The sequence below is a fragment of the Python bivittatus genome, unplaced genomic scaffold (genome assembly GCF_059951505.1).
Source record: "Python bivittatus isolate LINGU-HERP-01145 unplaced genomic scaffold, Pbiv_v1 ctg000240_np1212, whole genome shotgun sequence".
Lineage (NCBI taxonomy): Eukaryota > Metazoa > Chordata > Lepidosauria > Squamata > Pythonidae > Python > Python bivittatus.
This window is the reverse complement of record NW_028277051.1, coordinates 2,415,817-2,439,018: the sequence shown is the minus strand read 5'-3', so window position 1 is coordinate 2,439,018 and position 23,202 is coordinate 2,415,817. Positions and strand designations below refer to the sequence as shown.

General features: G+C 51.1%; 1 protein-coding gene across 3 annotated transcripts in view; it reads right to left on the bottom strand.

Annotated features, from left to right (window-relative positions):
- Positions 1-23,202, bottom strand: part of SPECC1 (sperm antigen with calponin homology and coiled-coil domains 1) — a 112,933-nt gene that overhangs the window by 10,965 nt on the left and 78,766 nt on the right. For all 3 annotated transcript variants that reach the window (XM_088138761.1, XM_088138762.1, XM_088138763.1), the window contains 5 exons: positions 22,500-22,600; positions 19,605-19,686; positions 12,950-13,103; positions 11,695-11,797; positions 74-190 (listed from right to left, as the gene is read on the bottom strand). In XM_088138761.1, coding sequence (XP_087994887.1) covers positions 74-190; positions 11,695-11,797; positions 12,950-13,103; positions 19,605-19,686; positions 22,500-22,600 — 557 coding nt within the window. The remainder of the gene's footprint in view (positions 1-73; positions 191-11,694; positions 11,798-12,949; positions 13,104-19,604; positions 19,687-22,499; positions 22,601-23,202) is intronic.

Genomic DNA, 23,202 nt, shown 5'->3' with positions numbered 1-23,202 from the left:
TCCACTAGGGGGCACCCTCGGGAGGTGCCCGCTGGCTCGCAGCCCCCTAGTGGAGGAGGAGGCAGGAGCTCACCTTGTCTTGGCTGCTGAGCTCTTGATAAGGGATGTGAGCCGGCAGGTAGGTGTGCAGGAGGGCGCAGAAAGCCAGGCCGTCGCTCCAGCTGCTGCTGAAGTTGGTGATGTCGATGTTCTGCAAATGCAAGGAGAGGAGGGGAACTGAAACGCAGCCAGGCGACCTCGCTGGGGGGTCTCGCTTTTGCAAAGCTGTTTCTGCGGCCATCGGCCGGGCGTTTACTAAGGCTATCAGAGGATCAACATCCTTATCTGCCTGCTGAATTTTTTTTTTTATAAATGCACAAAAAGAGGAAAGTTAGAAACCCAACAGTCTTCCTTCCTTCCTTCCTTCCTTCCTTCCTTCCTTCCTTCCTTCCTTCCTTCCTTCCTTCCTTCCTTCCTTCCTTCCTCCCTCCCTCCCTCCCTCTTCTCCTTCCTTCCTTCCTTCCTTCCTTCCTTCCTTCCTTCCTTCCTTCCTTCCTTCCTTCCTTCCTTCCTTCCTTCCTTCCTTCCTTCTCCTCCCCTCTTTTCTTTTCTTCTTTTCTTTCATTTTAATTTTTGTCAACTTTGCTTTGTTTATCTACTTCTTTCCTTCACTGGCACGTACAAAAGACATGAAGTAAAAACGGAGAATTTAACCCTACATCATCAGCTTAAGACCGAAACCTTCATTGTACAACGAATACTTTGATGCAATCTGCAGCATTCTTTTTACGTTATATTCAACACCTTTTTAATCTTCTATTCAACTTCGAATGGAAAAGCCAAAGAATCTTATGCTCATTAACCCTGACATCCTAAGCTGTAATTCACATGGATACAATACTTCTTTTTTTTTTTAAATCCCCAATAGCCCAAGTTATCTCAGCACTGGAGTGTTAATAATCTACGATCGATGCTCCACAAATATCACTGCATCAAAACAATACCATGCACTGATTCTGGGAGTTGATTTACAACACTAAGATTGAGAACGTAATTAAAAAAAAAACTCCCTTGACGTTATTCGACCAGGTGAGATGCAATTGTTGGGGGGGTGGGATTCTTCCTGGTCTTCGTGCAGAGCCTCCCTGGGGTGTTGAAGGCTGAATTCCCCGCACGGACAGAGGCCTTACAGACAGGCAAGGCTCCTGTCCCAGTAAAACAAGATCGGGGCTGAGTTTCGGTGCCCTGCGTGGCAGAAACAGCCCCCGGACAACACAATCGATCAACCCGCAATCAGTGCCAAGCTGATGAAATAAAAGGCCCCTTCGGGACACGTGTTCCCACAAGATCAATGCCATCTCCTCCTAGGACAATTAAGAGTGGATGCGGACCTCAGATGGGCACGAGGAGGCCGGCGATTTGGGGCACGGCACCCGGCGGGGGGGGGGGAACGCTCTGCTGCCTCCAGCCCCTCATCTTAATGGCTGGCAGCCTTAATTCTATTAAAGAGCTTGGCTGAGATTGGATTAGTTCGCCCGGCACTTTCTCAAAATCAGGAGAGGAACAAACAGTCACTCAATACTGTCGCTTGCCCACCCCGGGCGAGGGGAAGACGAGACTGCCCGCACGCAGCGCTTGATCAATGGGGGCGCCAGGCTGGGCGGCAGCCCCCGCATCTCACAGGCTGGGCCCTGGCACTGAACCCCCCAGCTTCTTTTTGGCTGCTGGGGCACAGCTGGCCCCTCCCAATGTGCACATCGGACGAGATCTCCCTTCTTCGGTTTGCTGCCCTCCAAATGCACGAGGCTTCAGGAGGACGTGAGACCAGCCTGTAGGATCCAGTCAAGGCCCGTCTTCATCCAGCGCTCTGTTCCTCACCAAATGGCCAACCAGAAGCCCCTGGGGGGCTTGAAGGCGAGAGACGGACCCCCCCCTCAATTCTCTTGGAATGGCTTTGCATTTTAATTAATTAACTAACTAAGCATCTTTCTATAGCTGCCCATCTCACAACTAGGTGACTCTGGGCGGCAAAGAACCCAGCAACCGCTAAAAATTCCGTAACCACCTAAAAACAATCTGGAACACATAAAATAAGCATCTAAAGTGAACAAATAAAACCCAAGAAAGCGGGAGAACAAACTTTGCTTAATCTCCCACAGCCACCTTGGAAGAAATTTGGAAGAATAACGCTGGCGCGGCGTGGCGGCAACGCTGAGTCTTGAAGACCCCCAGCCCTCGGCCAGACCTCTCCCCTCTGAATCTATCCTGTTCTGGGGCCATCCCCAGATCTTGTGGCGATGAGTTCCACAGGGGAGTCCCGAGCCCTGGGAAGACCTCCCACCGCCCTTGCAAAACCCGGGGCAGGTTTAACACGTGGAGCTGAGCCGTGGCGCAACACGTTTGGTGATGGCTCGGTGCGATGTATGAATCCAGCCGCCGGGTTTGGAGAACAGGGCATCGGAGGACTTGTGCTGGAATGCGACTAGTTCAGGAAACTAGTTACCGCCAAGTAGGGCTGGAGATGGAGACGTAGGCTTGGAGGCACGTGTGTGTCGCGTCGCATCGCATCGCGTCGCAGACAGCTGAACTGGAAAGCGTACAAGTATTTCCTTACCAGCGCCACCAAAACGTGGGATGAAGGCCACAAGGCAGAACCGAGAAAGGGAATCAGGTCTCGGGAGTCTGGGATGTGCTTTGGAAGGAACGGGACGGTCTGTGCCTCTTGCCCGAGATGCCGCGGCACAAACGCAGGCGGGGAAGGAAGTGGGGGAGCGCTGGCCGAGGCGGAAGCCTCCGGGACGCGTCCAAGTCGGCGAGGGGCCCGCACGATGCAAGGAGGACCTCGGTAGCCCCATCCAGCCTTGCATCCTGCCGACCCCACGTCCAGGAGGCATTTGAGGAAGGGGAAGACGCGAAGCACGAGGTGGCGAGGGAGGGACCGCGCAGACGTCAGCGGCGACCTTGGAGGCTGAAGATCTGCGGCACGTCAAGGAGAGTTATGGGACACCAGGAAATTCAGGAAGAAAAGGAGAAGCAACAACAGCAAGCAAGTCCTTTTGGAGGAAGGGGGCTGGAGTCAGTGTGGCCAAGGGGCTGCTGGAGCAGCCAGAGGTCCCTCCGGGGCAGCATCCTGTTTCCCACAGCGGCCAGCGGGCAGACTCTGGCCAGCCCTCAAGCAGGCCTCCCAGCATTGTTATCCTCAGCAACTACGACTCAGTTTCCCGGAGTGGCAGCCGAGAGTCCACGAGACACCTCTGCCCCATAGTTTCTACTCTAGCTAAGGGAAGGAACAAAAGCTTTTATTTATCCTTCTCGGAAATTAAATTGCAGCTGGGCAGCATCATACGTGAAAGGCCGGGGGAGACAGACAGATTTCAGCTAGGGAAGCACTTCTCGTTTCTCACGTTATTAAAGAAGCCGTCTGCCCGGTCTTGGCTACCGACCCATAATGATCCAGATGGCCGAAGTCATAATGTGATGGATGATGACATCTGAAGCGCTGAACATAACTCTAAGAATATTTGTGCAATGTTCAGTTGCCGGAGCCCAGACAGCAGGCTTGTAACGATAATAACAGACGAGATTGAGAAAAAAAGAAATCTGAGAAAAGGACGGTAGTAATTCAGCTTTAATTGGCCTTGCTCAGATCGGCGTTTCCTCTGAGTTGCGCTCTTAAGGCCTTGCTAGTTTTTAATCAGAATTCTTTCTAAGCGTCACATCCTCCAACGGCTTATCCGCCAGATACACTAAGACTGCAAGTCCCAGGTGCTGGGATTTAACTCCCAGAATGTTTGCTGGTGGCAGCCACAGGAGAGAGACTAAAAATTCAGATCAAAGAGTAAAGATCAACCTATTTAACACCCACATCTGCAGTTGTGTCCAGTGGCAATCTACGGCCAGGGCAGATTCTTGGCACGTGTTATGGCATCTCTCTGCCTTGTGCTGTCAGCAGCCCACATTTTGCACCAAATGCAATTCCCAGACAACCCTCAAGGGTAGCACCGCATACAGGCCCCTGCAGTAGTCAAGACCGGTTATAATCAAGACACAGGTAGGAACTGCTGCCAACTACTCCCTATGACCCCTTTTTTCCTTGGGGGAAAGGCAGGAGATCAACCCAACGTGCCACGACAAAAATGACCAGGTCTGGCTTAATGTCACCCCCGAAACCCATACGATCTGCCAACACTGATGAAGGCAAACTTGGCTGACCCAGGAAAACCAGACCATGATGAGAATAGCAAGACGATGGGGACTTATCTATGATTTCCCAAACTTTTGCCAAGAATCTGTTCGCCCCCTGGGATTTTGGGGTGGGGGCTGCATTCGTTCTTTCTGAAAGAAAGTGCCTCGGCCTCTGAGCAGCAGAATCGGGTCTTTGACCTGTTTCTCAAAGGGGCGACGGGGATGGTGGAGAAAAATGATCTCATCCTAACGCTTGTCACGCCGTGCTAAATTACTCCCGGGCAGCTGCAGATGATGTCCGAAAGTCTTCACGGAGAATTATGTGGTTGGAGAACTTGGACCTCCAGATCAAGCTGTCCCCACCGGAATGGAACCCGGCCCCAGAGCTGCTCTGCGCCCTGCCGCGCAGGCTTTTCCGTCGCAGCCTCTTTGCACGCGCCCCATCACGGGAGCGTCCACCTGGGGCCGGGAGCAGCGGTGTCCGCAGGGCGGGGCTGAGGAAGTCAAGGCGGCAGCCACGCCACACGAGAAGCGCTCCGAAGCTCCACCTGGCTCACCTGCAGAGGCTGGAGAGTCTGAAAGAGGCTCTCCGAAGCCCAGCGGAAGGCAAAGCGGACAGGGCTGCTTGCAAACGTGCCGCTTGTCGGAAACGGGTTCTCTCTGGGCGGGTGACCCCCGAGAAGGCTTTGCATTCAGAACCAAACTGGGGCAGGCGAAGAAGAATTCCCGCGGTGGGGAGACGGTTGCCGAAAAGGTCGGATTATCTCCAACCGCGTAACTCTCCGTGAGGACTTTCGGACATCATCTGCAGCTGCCCGAGAGTAATTTAGCATGGCTGGGATGGGAAAACTCAGTTCCAGCCCTCGGTCTCACCTGAAGCTCAGCAGATGATCATGGCCCCCTCGCCCTTCCTCGCAGGGTTGCTGTACTAATAAAAAATGTACTCCAACCGGAAAACACAATAGTCTTTAGACAGAGGTTTCCTTTCTCCCCTGGTTTTCCATACATGGTCCGACTGGAACCTGCAGGAAAAGCATTTCCAAGGTTTCCGCCTTCATAGCTGGCTTGCTAAGGGACCCCGACGTGCTGCAAAAGCCTCTGGGGCCGTTTGAGAAGCCCCCCCCCATTGCTTCTTGCACACCTACCATTTGTTCAGGGTTATTCGGCGGCAAGGAAGAGCAGCCAAGCGGGCTCTCTGGTTTATTTAATTCAGGGGAGGGAGGGCCAGAGGCTGCATGAAAAAAAAAATAGTGGGTGGGACTTTCAGCCTATTTTTTTTAATTGGGGGGAAGGTATCCGACAGCATGAACAGGAGGGGGCAGGGGCATCTGTGGGGGAGGTCAAAAAAGTCAAGCGGGTGGCCACGAACGTGCAATGAAAGTGGCACCCCTTTTATATGCAATCCACGTAAAAGGGGGCAGGGTTTGTTTACATGGGTGCGACTGCCACCTTGAGTCTTTTCATCCTCCCCGCCCCCCGTGGACATTCCTGGGTAGGGGGGGCACATGGCTTGCTGATGACTTAGCTCAGCAATGCAGGGAGTCCCCGGGTTAAGAACCTCCGGTTTACGGATGACCCATGGTTAAGAACGGAGCCCGTTGTAGCAAAATTCGAGTTAAATACACAGTGATTTGAGTTAAATACACAATGATTTGAGTTAAATACACAATGGTTCGAGTTAAATACACAATAGTTCGAGTTCATTACACAAGACTATTTATACAGTATAATACAATAATACTGTTCTGGCTTATGTACAAATTCGACTTAAGGACAGACCTTGGGAAGGGAACTCGTTCTTAAACTGGGGACTCCCTGCACTGTTGATATTCTTCCTTTTCTCCATGGGAGTCACGGGGGCAGATCTGCCCCCCTGCATTTAGAGCTGAGGCCCTCACCATGTACATTTTTGGGTGAAGTGGGGCAATGATCCCCACCTGATCATTCAGAGAAACTCCTTCACTCTGATCGGATTTTCCAGTCAAGAGAATCAGAACATCCGCGAAGAAGCTATCGTGATATTCCAGGGCTACCTCCAAGTACGAAGAAACGTCGTCTCCAGACTTAGAGAGGACTCGGGTCGCAAACTCAACCTTTGCAGCTTTTTCGGTCGCGTGAAATTTAGCATAGCAAAGGTTCCAGTACAGCATTGGCGTGACAGATCATACATGCACGCAGGAAATGTCTGGTTGTTCAGGGCTTCTGCACCTTTAGTTAAACATTTCCCATTCAGACCATTTGATTTCTACCTGATAAGAACAAGCTGGAGATAAAAGGGAGGAGGAAGATATATCTAAGGCCCTCGCGATTATAGTTTTCTTTTAGAAGACTATGCGGGTGTGTTTTCAAGACCAAGTCCAGAAATTTCTTCTCGTCTTATCCTTCATAAAGTCAGTCCTTTAAGTGCCTGCATCCTTTTCTATTGTACAGTCATCTTCCTGTGCTGTTTAATGGATGGTATTGTTTCTACTGCTTATTATTTGTTTAATTAATTCAATTTATAGGGTTGCCCACTTGCCAAGCGACTTTGGGCAGTTAACAAGATTACAGACATCACAATCTGATGAGGAAACGATAAATTACAGCGTAAGGTGCCGAGAACAACACACAAATCTTGTATAATTACAATAGGCTCAAATACCATCCTGGCTCAGCCCCCGATAGAAGAACCAGGTCTTCAGGGCACTCTTAAAGATCAGCAGGGCTGGAGTCGTGTGAACCTGGCAGGGTGGGGAACACTGTTCCACAGGGCAGGCCCGGTGCGAGAGAAGACGTACCTCCCGCCATGATGGGAGCTGGAGAATGCCAACCCTGTTGGATTTCGTAGGATGGCCAGGGCTGGAGACAGATGGCCCTGCCGGGAAGGCCATAGCTGACCACCAGCGCCTTGACTTGTACCCAGAAGCGCGCTGGTAATTAAATGGTTTCTGCTTTTGTCCTTCTGCTTTTTAAAAAATACCTTTGGGATCTACCTAGAGAACTCTGTCAGACAGAAATAATGATTTGATTGCTGCATGATGCATTTTCTCCTCGTAAACAATTATAAACGGAAACCAGGTCTAAAAACTCATTCCATGCCCCCCGCCTGGTGCAGTCGGGGCACACAAGGCAGAAAGAACAGAGATGAACGTTGGGAGAGCGCCTAATAAAGACCGCCACGGTCCGCAGAGCACGTGGCAAGGGACGGAGGTCCACAGGACGGGGCAAAAGGCGGAAGATGCAGACAGACTTGCAAGTGGGCACCGTCCCTCCTGCTTCGCTCGGCATCCATGCCTGATTTGGCACCACCTCCCCCAACCTGGCACCGTCCAGATGGGCTGCCCCTTCCAGAGTTCTCGGGCAGCAAAAATACAAATTGCAGCCCCGGGATTGGAAGAGGCTGAGTTGCCAAACGCTGGGGTAGGGAAAGCGTTAAAAAAAAGGACAAGCGTATTCCCGGGCTTCTGAGGCAGGCAGATGCCACAGCGCTAAGCAGCTTAATCGGTAACACTTTGGCTGGTTTGCAAATCTTTCCTCTCTGTAGGATAAACAGAGCTGATGCACTTAAAGAATGCCCCGTTTGCGAAGGACAGTGACTAGAGAGAGAGAGAGACGAGACGAGACGATGGGGCTGCTAATTCCGCTGGCAGCGGGCTTACAAGCGAAGGGCTTGTCTGGGCACACAGGGCCCCTTTCCAGAAAGAGGGATAAAGACTTTGGGCACGTCGCAGAAGGAACCCTCCAACATTTTTGGCAGGCGCAGCCTGGCTTCCGCTCAGTCTTCTCCGGGATCAAACGAAATCATTTTTTGGAGGGGATGAGACATCGCATAATGTCAACAGGCTTAAGGAGGGAAGGAGAGGCGCTAATCATGCCTGGAGCCTCAAAGGGGGCATGTCAGACCACAGGGAAGGCGTTTGTGTAAGAGGAGGGCTCCCTGGATCCAATCCGCCCTTCCCTGCCACGGTATTTCTCCAGTTTAGAGGAGGAGGGGACTGAAGGGGTCACCTGCTTGAGGATGCAGCTTCTCCAACCGGGCTGGAGATGCGGGGAGTTTTGGCCTGACTCCTCCAGAAGATGCTCGGCTGGGAAAGCGTTGCAAAGCCGGGTGGGGCCGAGGAGTGGGTGGCTTCGAAAATTCAACTAACTGAACATCAGTGGCACGCACTGGTCACAGACTGGAGACAGGCCGAGCATGTCCCTTTTGTCTAGGTGAGGAGCCAGGGGCGCTGGCGTTCACGCACCTTCACGGAACGTGGTTGCTGTGATCCTCCCCCTTGCTCTCCCCCCTCCCCAAGGACCCTGCCGTTTTGGCTTCCCCCAAAGCCGGGTCAGGGAAACAAAGCCCTTTGCTCTGAGGATAGCAGTGCCCGGAAGAGAAACGTCTAGAAAACAAATGCCTCCAGAAACTCAGGCCAAAAATGACAAATGCCTTTTTGTAAGACGGCCCAGCGGAAATACTTCAGGAGCTGAAAATAAAAATTAAAAGGAACCAAATACATTTGGCATTCCTTTGATCCAAGAGGGTGTGCGAAAGTTTTTTTTTTTTTTTTTTTAAATTTCTTGGAGGGGGGAAGAGTTTGTTTTGCACACATTTCATTCCAGGCAATTGCATAAACCGGGCATAGCCTCCGGCGCTGGGCTCAGCGCTTGAAATCTCACGCGGGGAACAGCGGCGATCTCCAGGGCGGGGCTGTCGGTTCTGGGTTGCAAAAATCTGGAAGACCACAAGCGACGCAGACAACTCTAGCCCTTTGCTGGCACCTACTGGCGGCTTAGCGTTTTGCGGTCCAGGTATGGTAATCCGAAGATGAAAATGGGTGAGCCTGTGAAGCTTTCCCTAGTTTCAGCTAGCACCCTCTCCTTTTCCACTCTCCATCCCCACCCACAAGTAATGAATCCAGGAGAAAAGAAGAAAGGCTGCAAAACAGAGACAACCAGGAAGATCAGATCTGAGCTGCGATAAACAGAGGCGCCACTAGAGGGCAGCAACAGACAGAGAAGTCTGAACTCTTTGTGGCCACCTCGTGGCCATGTGGGGTCTAGCAGCCTGATACAGAAGCTCTCCCTACAAGGGGGCAGCAGAGCAGAACTGAGCAGAGCTTCCAAGAAACATCTCCCCCTCCCCAGTTTCCCATTTAATTTTTAATCCTGCTTGTTGGGTAGGTAACAGCCCACAAATCAGGCTTCAAAAGTTACTCGCAAGGAGACACACAAACACACCCAGTGAGAACTGCACGCATCAACAAGTGGAACAGTCACATTAGAACCAAGGAAGATGGAAGCGGAGCTGGCATTCAGACGTCTCTCAATTTGCACTTGCTGGAAAACAACACCGAAATAAAAATGGAGCAATAATCTCGGTTATTTGCTCTGTACTGAAAAACGGTTGCCAATTTTTTAAAAAATCTGTACCCAAATACTTGCAAAATCCATGCGTTGGGTGCGAAAGCAGGCATGATACGAAAAATGTGCTCCGAAGCACACACACTTTTTAAGGCGGATTTTTAAAACAGAAAGCCAACTGACGTGGAAACAGGTGGGAGCAAATTTAAGGTCTGAAACGGGAGAGACGAAATGAAACCCTTTGATAGGTCTGCCCATCTCCAGAACAAGGCTCCAGGTTACATAGTGGGTCAAGATGGGCTTTATTTTGGAGAGAAATTTGTAAAATATCTCAAACATGTCCTAGACCTGGCCAGATTTGGGGCTCAATTTTGGGAAAAAGTGGTTTTGGGGGGATTTAATTGGAGAACAAGGAGATATTTGATATTCTGCAAGGTTAAGGCGCTCATTTTATTCCTTAAGCACCTTTAAACAAAAATGGGACTACAGTTTCAGCCTTGCCTCCTACAAATGGGATCTGAGGAAGGGGTGTGCTCTTAGTGGCCCCTGGTTGTTCATATCTGATCTGTCCTCAGACTATCCTGGTCAGCAACGGCTTTGAAACAGGGGAGAGTTACGCAATCCTCACCACCCTGCAACTTAGGCTAGTTTTTCAACTATGCTGTAAAAACTACAGGTCATCCTCGTTTAGCGACTGCCTCATTTAGCAACCACCTGCAGTTATGATGGTGATGAAGAAGTAACTTTACGACCAGTCCTTGCTTTGCAGGTCTGTAAAGCAAAGGAAAGCTGAAGTCAGATCATAAGCACAGTTGCGGTTTCACTTAGTGACCGCTCTGCTTAATGACCAAGTTGCCAGTCCCAATCGTAGTTGCTAAACAAGGATGACCTGTAGTTCATACAATAATGCTTTTGTTCACAGTTTTTTTTAGGGATTTGGAAAGCTGAAGGATCAGCTAGTAGCCTTAGTTGTACCCATGCCAAACGCCACATTCCTTGCTAATGGGAAGGTCATTGGATACATTTTGGCTGGTAGCCACAATGCAACCCAAGCCCAGTTTTACTACAAGCATCTTCTAGGGTTTTTCTTTGCAAGCTAGGACCTCTTCTCTAGAGAACGCCTTGCAGCCAGGATGAGGCTGGTCCACGCCACCACCCTGGAGGTACATGCAGCATCCTGGTACCCACGCAGGGGGTCAGTGAGCACGACTGATGAACCCTGGGCCGTTATGAAGCGATGGACGGATTTAGTGGCAGCCAGGATGGCTTGCCAGGAGAAGGGCAGGGAATCAGAGTTTTCGCTCTATTCTCTTTCATTCTCTCAGGCCTTGAATTCCTTTCCAAAAATTCATTTTCTGCACTCTGCATAACATTGCTCAGCCCGAAAGAGAACAACATGAGAGGGATGTGTGTAAGTACATGATTACTTTCCGGTTACCTATTTCATAATTATCTCCTCTCACATCCAAATTGCAATCTAGTAATTACTTTGGCTCATCTTGGAGAAAATCTATCTATGTGGTCACTAAGAGTTGACACCAACTTGATGGTCATCCAGCCAGCCATCCAGCCAGCCATCTGACATTTCTGCAGGTCACATCCAGGAAGGGGGTGTCAAAAAAGTCAAGATAGCGGCTATCACTCGGCACAGTCCTGACCTTTCATGTGCCTCACACATTAAAAAGGGACAGGGTTTCAACTACATAGCCACCATTTTGACCTTTTTTGACTCCCATCCCCTGAAGGTGCCCCTGGCCATGTAAAAAGTATTTTGGGCCCCCATGTGCCCTCAGGATTGCCGCTGTGACCTCTGGGGCCGCCCCATCCTGCTCTCAATCTCCTTTCCCCAAGGACATCTTTGCAACACGAGGATGGACTATCTCGGAGCTTTTTAGGCAGCGGGCTCAGGGCAATGCCAACTGGCTGATTGGCTAGAGGGCCAATGACCTCCCAATGCCCTGCCCAGCTCAAGTGCTTTTCTAGCACTTCTAGGACGTGCCAAAGTCGCACTGAGGATTTTCAACGCAGAACCGCACAAACAGTGCTTTAAGCAAGACAAACAACCTCCAAGCCGGGAATCTCAACCGACGCCGGACCTCAAGCGTGAGTGACGTCCTAAGAGCAAACCCATGCCTATGTTCTCTCCGAAGAGATAAGGAAGAAGGACTATTCCAAAGAGGAAAAGACAGCCATCTCTTTACTTACCGGGTACCCCTCGGTTTTCTTCTGACACCACTTCAACAGCGCGTTCCGCTTTGAGCCACCATATTCCCTGGCCAACGCGGCCAACGGATCCTTCCTTTCCACACTAAAAGCCAGAAGAAGAAGAAGGTCTTATTTTCTCAACCTCTCCATTAACCAGCTTGGCTGGCTGGCTTTTGAAATAGCTACCAAATGTTAAAGATGGGCAGGTCATTGGGAGGTCGTGTTATTCCCCACCACGGCAGGAGGCCACCCATTCTCAAGGTCATCAAAGGAAGGAAACCTTGCCTCACGTTGGGGCGTCCTCTTCTGCTGTCATCTGGATAATGCCACAAATGCCAAGATCCTTCCAAAAACTTGTGACAATCGGGGAGGAAACTGTAACTTATTAGCCAGAGGTGGCTTACAAGAGCTCTTGGCTTGAAGGTCGCCAAGCACCTGGTTGAGGGTCCATTAATTGGTGGGAAGGGGAGGAGAAAGAAGCAAAGAGTTTCAACCCACTGGGGGTATGAAAGTCATTTGCAACCTTTCCACTGGTGATGGGCAATGAACTGTTTGGTCTGCAAGGAAGATGCTTCTCTCCCCAAGCCACATCTGTGAGCCTCCTATGAGGTCCAACCTGGGAGCAAAGCTAATCCCTGACATTTCAAAAACGATGTCTTCCTGCCAAGTTCCCATCAGGGAGACTAACAGAACTGGACAATGGGAGTGCCAGTAGGCACTTAGAAAATCGCGAAGTTCACCTCTGCGAAAGGCACATTTTTTCCCCAATTTACTCTTAAATAATGCTACCTGCACTTATGCGCTATATTTGGTGGCTGCCAAAGATGTTCTTGATTCAGCTCTAGTGAGATACAACAGCCTGGCTTGCAGGTAAAACCAAAATCTGATGGTTTGTGAAATGTGTGGGTTGAGGAACTTAAAGGAGATTCCTAATAAAGGTTGGAAAGTGAGCGGAGGACAGAGAAATCCCAAAGGTAAGACAAGTTCAGCAATATGGCATCAAGCTGGGCTCAATCTTCAGGCTGGAATGGGGGGAAAATCCAGAAAAAACAGTATGATCCCGAGGTTGGGAAACTGGTCTTCCAGATATGGATGGCATCTATTGAACACTGTCTGGGGACGACAGGAGTTTGAATCCAGAAACACCAGGAGGTTCACAACACCCCAACCCTGGTGTGGATTATGTTGAGAGGGGTGGACCAGTTGATGCCACCCATTTACCGGCTTCCTACAGCAATGATGCTACAGGACTCACCTGAGTTTGCTCGGGGGTTTCAAGCCGCTGGGCGTGGAAGTGAACATCCTGCCGGCAAACGTCATGGTGGGGGGCTTGCTCAGAGACTCCAGGGAGGGGCTCTTGCGTAGGAAAGGGTCCGGCTTCAGCTCCTCGTTTCTCCCTTTGAGCAGATCTTCAGGGGGAAGGGGAGAACAAGAACCATTAAAGCCTGCAATTCCTCAACAAGGGAATCTAAAGAGGCTGCTGGCAGGCATCAAGACACGAATCGAATTTGCACATCTGGCGGGAGTTGAACATCCCCAAGCAGAGACGGAGAAAGAATGAAATTCTATCTGCGACCGTGACGGTAAGCCGGCTTCGTTGGAAATTGTAATGTATGATACCAACTTTCCAAAGTGGGGCCTCATCGGATTTTTTTTTATTTGCAAGATTTTTATCTTGCCTTTTACTGAGGAGCTGAAGGCAACACAGACGCCATTTCTATCCCCCAAAACAGCAGCCTTATCAGATAGTTTGGTGGAGAGATTAGCCTAAGACGCTCGGGGAATTTCAGGGGCTGAAGGAAGGTGAAATCGTCTGTGGGGATGACCTTGGGAGGCAGGAGGGAGAGCCGCAGACTGGACAACCGGCGTGGAAAAGATCTATCAGTCCACAGGAGGAGAGGGGGAGGCCTGGGAAGCGTTTCAGAAGGGACCCCCCTAGTTTTCGGGAGAGTAAAAGGAGAGGAGGGGAGAAATACTTCCGGTCTTGCAAGATTCTGTGAATGGCACCTTACAGTCAAGATAGAGCTAGTACTCCTGGGTGTGCTTCTTGGCTGGACTACCTCACAGGGCTAACCTGGGCCTCATCCGTGGTACAGGGTAGGAAGAGGAGGAATATTTTTGGAATTTACCAACTGGGCACAACAACATAAAGTGACAGCACGGACGATATCATTTCCGTTTCCAGCCAGCCTCACCCTTCCCAGGAAGGTCACAATTACCAGCAAAGGACATAATCAGTAAGGAGAATTTGTGAAAAGAGGAACTGTGGCACCAGGCGGGTTTTTTTTCCCCCTGGCTGTTTTCTTCCAGGAATCAAGGGCTCCCCCAAGAGATTTCTGGCTCGGATCATCTCAGACCACGTATCTGAAGCTGCAGGAAACTCTTGCGGTCTTGCACCGTGCTTTTGCTTCTGCAATTTAACCATCTGGTCAATTAAGGTAATAGCTGAATCCAATAAGAGTCTCTCTCCCCACCTCCCCCCTTTTTAATGTGTTCGCTCCAGCCTTGAAAACAAGCTCATCCTGACTCTTGCATCCCCAGCCCAAAGAATATAAGCATCCTTGAAAACGTACTCTTTTTAAACGTGTCTGCATTCGTGCCGGAGGGTCAGCTTGCTAAAAGGTAACCGTGGCCATCCCCTTGAAAACTGGGTGCCTGGAACTAAGAGGACTATTGTGGACTAGGCAAAATTCCACTAAGCTTGGTCTGGGGCTGGGAAACGTGAAGAACCACTCTTCGGCCCTCTGGGCTTCTTTCTCATGCCTGAAACTCAGATTTGATGGGGTAAATGAGGAAGAGTGATAAATGCAGGCCAAAATTAATTGATGGGGTAGCTGCTCGGTCCACTGGACCACAGCCTAATGAAGATGGTCATGGCGAGGGCAGCCGCCCTTCAAAGCTCTGAAGGTCCACCTTCCCGTCCTCTGGGTATCTAAGGAGGCCTCTGGGTCTTTATCCCCGAGGGCTTCTGAGACGGGGTCTGCCATGGATAGGTATAACGGTATGTGGGAATGACCTTGGGAGACAGGAGGGAGAGCCACGGACTGGACAACTGGTGTGTGAAAGTTATCCCAGCCCACGGAAGGAGGGCGGGCACGGGAAACCTTTCAGCAGGGACCCTCCTTCGTTTTCCGGAGAGTAAAACGAAGGAGGGGAGAAATGCTTTTGGTCTTGCAAGATTTTGTTAATGTATCCTTACAACAGAGAGTGAGTTCTCTTGGCTGTGGTTCTTCTCTGGACTACCTTGCAGGGCTAACACTAGGAGAGTCCTAAGGAGGTTGTAGAAACTATAGAGCTTGGAGGCCAGGGCAATGCCCCGTTGGCTTCAAGGACTTCACTAAAGGTCTGGGGAGTGGAAAGGGAGAGGTGGGATCAATAGCTACTGGGAGCAATCAATCTATTAGGGATCTAAGGGAACAAGAGATTCTGGCTTCAAAACCAGTCTTGAAGACCGTACAGCAGTGTTTCTAACCTTGGCCGCTTGAAGACGTGTGGACTTCACGTCTTCAAGCGGCCAAGGTTGAGAAACACTGCTGTAGAGACTGAGAAAGATAACCTTGATGGAAATATGCAGGAACTGCACTTAAGGAAAAGAGGCTGAAACATTTTTCGAGTCCAGAACGTGCAGATAACATTTGGAAGTGGCTCAGACAGACACCTCCCTGATTCGCAGGAGTATAAGAAGGGGAAGGAGATCCAACACAATCCGACTTGCAAGAGTCTGTTATTAGAGACAATCTCAATGAAAGTAATTTTAGCCTTCTGGTGGAGTGGATTTCCTGCTCTGGTCTACCTCATGGGGCTGACAAAGAATGTCTTGAGCAGCCATGGGGATTCAGAGACCGCCTGTAGGTCTTCTTTCTTACCCTGGAACAACTCCCCCACCTTATTTATGCAACTGGACTGGACAGGAGGCATCTAAATTGCCCTGGGTGTAAGGAGGAGACGGGATTTTCTCTCCTTGGTGACCTGGCTTTTCAACTGGCAGTGACAGCTGGGCTCGACCTAGCGATGGGGACCCAAGACATCAACCTCCAAGGAAGGGGAGAAAGGGGAAAAAGGGGAAGGGGAGCAGTCCTCTTTCCCCATCCCCTCTTTGCTCCTCCTCTCCAGGTTGGAGCCCTCCAAGGTGAAGCCTTCCATAACTTGTATCCTCAAGGTGAGGTGGTCCTTGCTGAGTGTCCATTCCATGAAGGTCAAGGCAAAGTATCTCCTAACCTTCCTCAGGAATCTCTGGGGTAGAAAAGGTTGGGGGTCTTTTGGGGGGGGAATATGACCTGGCAGAATCAGTTGAGGAGATTGGTGGAGACTGAAGTTCCCTCAGCAAAGGGCAAAGGGAGCACAGCAGCCTAGTGCCACCAGATCTCATCTCCTTCAGTGGCCGGCATGTCCGGTTCTCCAGAAGAGCGGTGAGCCATGCTCTGGACGACGTAAATGCCGTGTGGTTTGTGGTGGGTGCTTCAGTATCCCAGTGTGGGGAGAGCCCAACAGGAACATGAGAAGGTCCAGCGGGGCATTGTTGGAGGTTGGCCCCCTGGCTTGACCCCAGGCATCAGAGATTTCCTCCAATACACTCACAGACAGCAAATTGCAGCCTATGAGTTGGCCTGCTGCCTCATCTTTGAAGATAAGCGGAAAAAGAGAAGAAGAAGGGAATGGTTTCCATGTTTTCTGGGAGAGAGCAGGACCAGAACTAAGGACTGAGCTGCTCCCTTTTGGGGCCCTCAGAAACATGTTGGGCGATGCACGTGGCCTTCCCTCCCACCTCACGATGACTCATTGTCATGTGCGAATCAAGCTTTTATGGCCTTCGAAAACAATTGTGGTTGAAAAAAAAATCCGGGTGTACCACGAGGTTGGATTTCCCGGTGACCTCCGACCCAAGAACTCAGCACGTCCAACCTGCTTAACTTCAGCCACCTGTCGTGGCAAGCCGTGGCTGAGACCTTCATGAAGCCTGAGCTGTGGTCTGGACTTGGAGGCCAACTGCCTTTTGCAGTGGCCATTTCTGTAGCGCTCCCCCCCATCCAAAAAACAAACCCAGGCTGCAAATTGTTGACCCTTGAACGAGTCCCCCAAGCCTAGGGGCCCATAACTTTGCTTCATCTGGAGGTAGCATTTTTTTAAAAAAAATTGGCACGGAAACTTTAGCTTTTTTCTGCATGGTCCGAGAACAAGCCCTCTAAAAGGCTCTATTTTGGGGCTCCATTCATATGCTAAACGCTCTCCCGCCCCCCCCCCCCCCCGCCTTGCGGCTCCTCTGAGATTTGTCATTTCGCCACCAGATTTTGGCAGGAGGGAACGTGGGTGGGAGGGAAAGGCACAAAAACTTAGCTGCTATTCTTGCAAGAGAACAGGGACGTCAGCCGAGAGGAAGGGGACGGGTGATTCCCCCCCTCCTGAAAAAGGGGGAGTGGAGAGGACTTGAAAAGCGCTGAAAGGCCCCAGGGCATTCATGCAGACCCCCAAAAAACGACCTGCCCTGAGCCCAGCAGCGCAATGAACGCTCCCCTCTCCCCAGAGCGAGCCAGCCTCGGGTTTCACCCTGTGGCCATTAAAAAGGGGCCGGTGGAGAGACGCTTTGGCACGGGGGGCATCTGGGCACCAGTTCAACAGGCCGGCATCCCTGCCCAGTTTCCGTCCCGGCTCTGAAAGAACTGATAATGCTGAACTCAAGATGAAAGGCGATGGGTCCTTTGGGACGAAGAAGCTGAAATATCTGAGATGTCTTTGGTGTGAATGAGCCAACGTGTTGGCAGACGCTGGCTTCATTTCTCCGGCGAGCGGAGCGGCCAAACGGACTGGCAAGCTGCACCTGTGGCTTCTTTTCAGACGGGCAGATAAGCTGGTGTCGGCCTGATTTTTTTAGACTTGAGACCCCAGGAGGTTCCAGCAGGATGATTCGGGGCCAGGGACCAACCGACTTCCCCACAAATGGAAGACGAAGCCTTGCCTGGCACCAGAATCTGGAGCAGCCCAGGAGGAAAAGGATTTCTTCTCTTCCTCCCCGCTCCACCCCGTCCCAGGAACACAAAATACTTAGAACTCATCAGGCAGAGAGGCTGTCACACATAAGACAGGGGAAAACGAGGTCCAAATCCTTGCCAGGCTACAAAAGTCATAAGGTCAGCCGTTGGAGTTCCACCAAACCTACCTCGTAGGGCTGTTGTGACACGAAACAAAAGGAAGGAAAAACCACATTTGCCTTCATAAGTTTCTTGGGGAAAGGGCAGCGTATGAATATGGTCAATAGACTGAAGATTAAGTGGACAGAGGGAGGGAACACATTGGCAAAATGCTGGCCTACCTCACAGGGCAGTTTTAAGGGCTCGATAAAACGTTCCAACTGCCCTAAAACGTGGAGACGCTTATGTATCTTTTCCAAGCATTAAGTTGTCTTAAAGTCATTGAAATCACACTACGGGAAACCTGTGGGCTTGCCACTACATTTTATCGGCCACATTTTAAATCACGGCATTGTTGGAACTGGCTCGTGGGGTAATTGATTCTACCCACCTCCCGGTCATCTTGAATGTTATAGTCTTTTTATGTATACAGTCTTTTTATATAGTATGATTTTTTAAGCTAATTTAATGTGGATATTTATATTTTTAACTGTTTTTGAGGTTTGATTTTAATTGTGAGCCCCCCAGAGTCACCCTTTGGGGGAGATGGGCAGTGTATAACTAACTAACTAACTAACTAACTAACTAACTAACTAACTAACTAACTAAGTAAGAGATTGTTAATACCCTGATGATACCCAGCTATATATCTTCACCCCAGGCTGAGCAGATGGGGTAGAAGTCTTGACGTGGTGCTGGAAAGAATGGAGTAAACTGAAAGCTAAGCAAGATGGAGTTACTGTCTGCACAGGACGGCAGAGAACAGGGTACCATGGCGGTGCCATTTTTGTTCCTGGTGGGGTGGCACTGCCCTTGAAGAAGCAGGTGAACGGCCTAGGGATTCTCCTGGACCCCAGGAGAGCCTTTGGCCACCTTTGGTGGGCCACCGACTGTATCCTTTGCTGGACCACAAAGGGCAGAAAACCCTCTCTCCCAGCTTTGCCAGCTCTCAGCCAGACTGCTGTGATTCATTCTTTATGGGGCTGCCCTTGAAGACGACTTGGAAGCTGCAGCGGGCACAGAATGCAGCTGGCGCCTGCTGACTGGTGGGGCTGGTTCAGGGCGATGGCACCTTTTCTGAGGAAGCTGGATGGGCTCCCCGAAGGCGGCCAGGCCCAATTCAAGGTGCTGGTCCTCACCTACCAAGCCCGCTACGTCACAGGTCCTCATGACCTTTGGGGCCGTCTTCCCCAGCTGGATTCTGCCCACCCAGTAAGAGCCAGTGGGGAGGGAGCAATGCAGGGACCCAGGAAGTTACAGGGAGTGGGTTGGGAGTGTGGTCTTCTTGACTGCAGCCCCCTCACTCCAGAACAGCTCGATCCCTGCAAGCAAGGGGCCTTAGGGAGGAGGCCCTCGTTAAGCGGATAACAGCATGGAGTGCATCTGAGACATGATGGGTTTTTCCATGTTTGCTGTTAGGGTTTTATGAATGTAAGCCATACAAAACCAAATGAATGAATGAATGAAAGAAAGAAAAAAGAACTGGGTGCAAAATGGGAGCTGGGGGCTTACTGCAGACTGCACCCTCCCCTCCTCTCAATAAATGAAGAACAACTAATAGTTGCTAATGTCAGGATATTTACAACCCCAATTGGACCAAGGAAAGGATGATCTGGCCGAGGCCAGTTAAAACCTTTTGGGGTTGCGTTGGTAACTGGGCACCCTCCCCAGCCTTCTACATTTCAGCCTGGCGGAGTCAGTGATTTTCCCAGGCAGGACAGGGTGAAAGCAAGCTTCGTTTCATTTACGATTTGCAATTCCAGCCATTTGCACGCGGCTACTTACCCCCCAAGGGGAGTTCCAGTAGATCGGTATGTTTAGAGAAAGCCTTCCCACCGGATTTGGGGTTGGTAAAGGTAGAATGTCTCTGCAATCGAGAAAGAACAGAACGGGATTTTCTGGGCTGCACTGCACAAAATCTTTAGCCAGAAAACCTTTATCCTCTAAATGGGGTTGGGTGAAGTCCTTAAACCCCAACTAGCCTGCAGATGTATTTCTGAGAATCTTCCTTTCTTTTTTTTAAAGATCCAAGTTTCTAAGCATCATGAAGGCAAAGATAGATATGAAAGCATGTGGAATGAAGATAGCCCCATTTAGTTCAGTGCTATCCACTCTAAGGGCAGAGAAGGCACCAATCTCCAAATCAGTGTTTCTCGACCTTGGCAACTTGAAGATGTGCGGACTTCAACTCCCAGAATTCCCCAGCCAGCCATGGTGGCTGGGGAATTCTGGGAGTTGAAGTCCACATGTCTTCAAGCGGCCAAGGTTGAGAAACACTGCTGTAAGTGAGAAAGATAACCTGGGGAATTCTGGGAGTTGGTCCACACGTCTTCAAGTGGCCAAGGTTGAGAAACACTGCTCCAGATGTTTGGAGTCTGGCTTAGAACATCTGGCATGATGGTTCTGCTTCAACACCAGCAGTTTTCTAGCACGTCAGACAGTGGGGGGAGTTTTCGAAGTCCTGCTGGAAATGCAACAGACCCTGCTTGGGACCTCCGGCATGTAAATGGCTGGGCCGTGGGGCTTTCCTTTCTTCCGATATGGGTCAGGACTCCAGCGCCAGCGAGTTGGGGCAAGGGTGGTTTCCTGAGCAAAGAAGCGATGCCTCTCACCCAAAAACCAGCCCAGCGAATGCACGGACAGGACAGAGGTAACATCACCCTCGGCCAGATGTGGATCCTGCCTGGCACGCAGCTAAATTTGGGAAGTAATGTCAAGGCAGGGTCTTGTTCAGGGAGGGGCCAGTCTTAAGAGAAAGGCGGGCCGAGCATCAGCGTAAGCCTGGCTCTCTTTTCAGGGCAGATTCTTTAAGAGCCCGCAAAAGACGGGGAATTGGATTCCTGGACCCAGAAAGGAAAACGCTCCAGGTGAGCCTCCGTGGCATCCACCTGCCTCCTCTCGGCCGCGTCCCTTTGCAAATGGTCCTTCCCGGCACGGGCAGGCTGTGGAATCGGTCTGGAAAAACCACCCAGATCGCATTTCCTAATCCCTGGCTGGGGATGGGCGGGGTACCGAAAACAAGATTGAATTTCCTGCAGGGCTACGTAGGAGTCAGAGGCAGCATCGCCATCACTCTACAACGCTTCCAGATTATCCGCTCCTTTAAAAATATGGCGTTTTGGGGGGGAAAGGACTGCTTTCTTGTTCCTCTCTCTCCCACCACACTTTCTTCTTTCCTCTTATATTTTCCCCCTTCCCTTCCCTTCCCTTCCCTTCCCTTCCCTTCCCTTCCCTTCCCTTCCCTTCCCTTCCCTTCCCTTCCCTTCCCTTCCCTTCCCTTCCTCCCTTCCCCTTCTCCTTCCCCTTCCCTTCCTTTTTAATGGGGTTTGTTTCTAAAGACTCAGTGCCCCATTGCCCCTCTATGTGCCCACCGCAGGAGGGCAATCTCACAAAACAAGTTCCATTAAGAAAAAGAAACCTTAAATGATCAGCAGTGAAACAGGCACCAACTGTAACGCAACAAAGGGAAATTTAAGGCAACTTCCCCCCCATCCTTCAAACGTCTGCTGGGAATCATCATCATTTAAAAAGGGTTGACCAGCAACACTGTCCGGGCCTGGGGCAGGAAACTAATTCCTACTGCCAACTTCAATCAGTGTTAAAGAGCGACGCCGCTTCGTGCTTCGCTTCATGTGAGAAAGATCACAGGGAATCTCTTCCTTTCTCCCTCTGCAAATGAACCAGCTGCCCTTCGAGAGGGAGTTTTCCCAGGCTGGTTTACGATGCATTAAGCCTGCAGTTTGATTTTTTCTTAAACGACGGAACGGCTATTAAAAATAAACCGTATTAAAAGGAAGAGCCTCTACCGCTGACCTCCGGATACTACCCTGCAGCGGTGGGATTTTCAAACGGGGGAGATGGCAGCATTTTCGACTGGTAATTGTGCTGTGCTCCCACCGTTTCCCCGCTTTTTTTTTTATTTTGCATTTCTCAAAAGTTCTGCAAAGCAGGGAAGGATGGACTGACCGTATAGTACGGATAGGCCAGGCTGCGGTGCTTGCCTCGCCTCCCAAAAGATGGGGGCCGAGGACCAGCGCGGAGATGGCCGCTTGGGACGGGCTGCCTTTGGGGCCAGGTCCGCCGGGGTTCTCCGGAAGCCCTTCAGAGCAATCCTGACAACCTGTGGGTCTGGCTGGCGATCGCTGGCCTTTGCCCGCTGGCTTCTCGCGGGCACCCCACAGGCAGCCCTCCACGCCCCCTCTGTTTATCGTTCGCTGGAATTCTTGGAAGCAGGAGATCAAAACCAGATTTCTTTTTCCAGAGGCTCCACCGATCTGAACTCCGCTGCTGGATTCCAGAGAGGTCAAAGGAGTCCTCTGCCGCTCGCCAAAGGCGCGCTTTGATCTGCTTGTATTTGCTGCCTTAAGGAAGAGGAGCAAACAGACCCGCTTCCATGTCCCCGCTGGAGGTGGGCGAAACCCAGCCCTTCTTTCAGAGAAAATTCCCTGAAGACCAGGGTTACTCCGTCTCAGCAACTTTAAAACGGGTGGATTTCAGCTCCCAGAATCCCCCAGCCAGCACGCTTTAAGGCGGGTGGGCTTCAATGCCAACCTGCTGGCTGGGGAATTCTGGGAGTGGAGGCCCACCCATCTCAAAGCGTGCTGAGACTGAGAAACGCTGCTGCGGACGGAGACCCGGCCCTCCCAGCTGTAGAGAGCGAGAGGGGGCCCTTCGGGGTACCTGGATGGGTGATACGGCAGCCGCCGGAGCCGTCCGGGTGGGGATGTTGCTGAGAGGACTCCGGCACACCTTGTGGATGGGCACGGTTTGCCCAGTGCCTCCTGCAAGAGAGCGAAGGGGAGCAGAGAGTCACGTATGCACGAGGGATCCTGGGACGGGAGCAACAGCCGCACCGACGATCCAAAATCGGGCTGTTTCGTGCTTCGGAGGTTGGGGAGGGAAATTTCTCACCCGGAGAAGATGGGGAAGAAATCTGGCACTCTTGTAGAATCTGGGACCCTAAGGAGTGGAAAGCCACGTGGGGCATCCATGTTCAGGAGCAGCCTACCTCGGAATCCTAGCCGCAAGGAGGCAACAGGCTTTTCCCTGGGTTGCCTGGCATTCAGAAGTAGAACGCCTCCTCGCGGCCAGGAGAACGGTCATCGGTAGAGGTGCTCTAGTGGGCCTTGGGGGTTGGACTGGATGACCTCTAATGTCCCCCCAGCTCAATGAATCGATGATCCTCTCCCACCTCCTCAGAGAAAGCCTTGGGAAGAGTTAATATCCAAATCCTGGCTTTGCAGTTAATCCCTTTGTTCTGGCAAAATGCTCTTGAACAGCCACACTGGGAACACTTAACCAGGATGTGGCAGATGAGTACAGGGGCATCCCGTGTGTGCGCGCATATGTGTGCACACACCAAAAGTCAAGATGGCAGCCACAG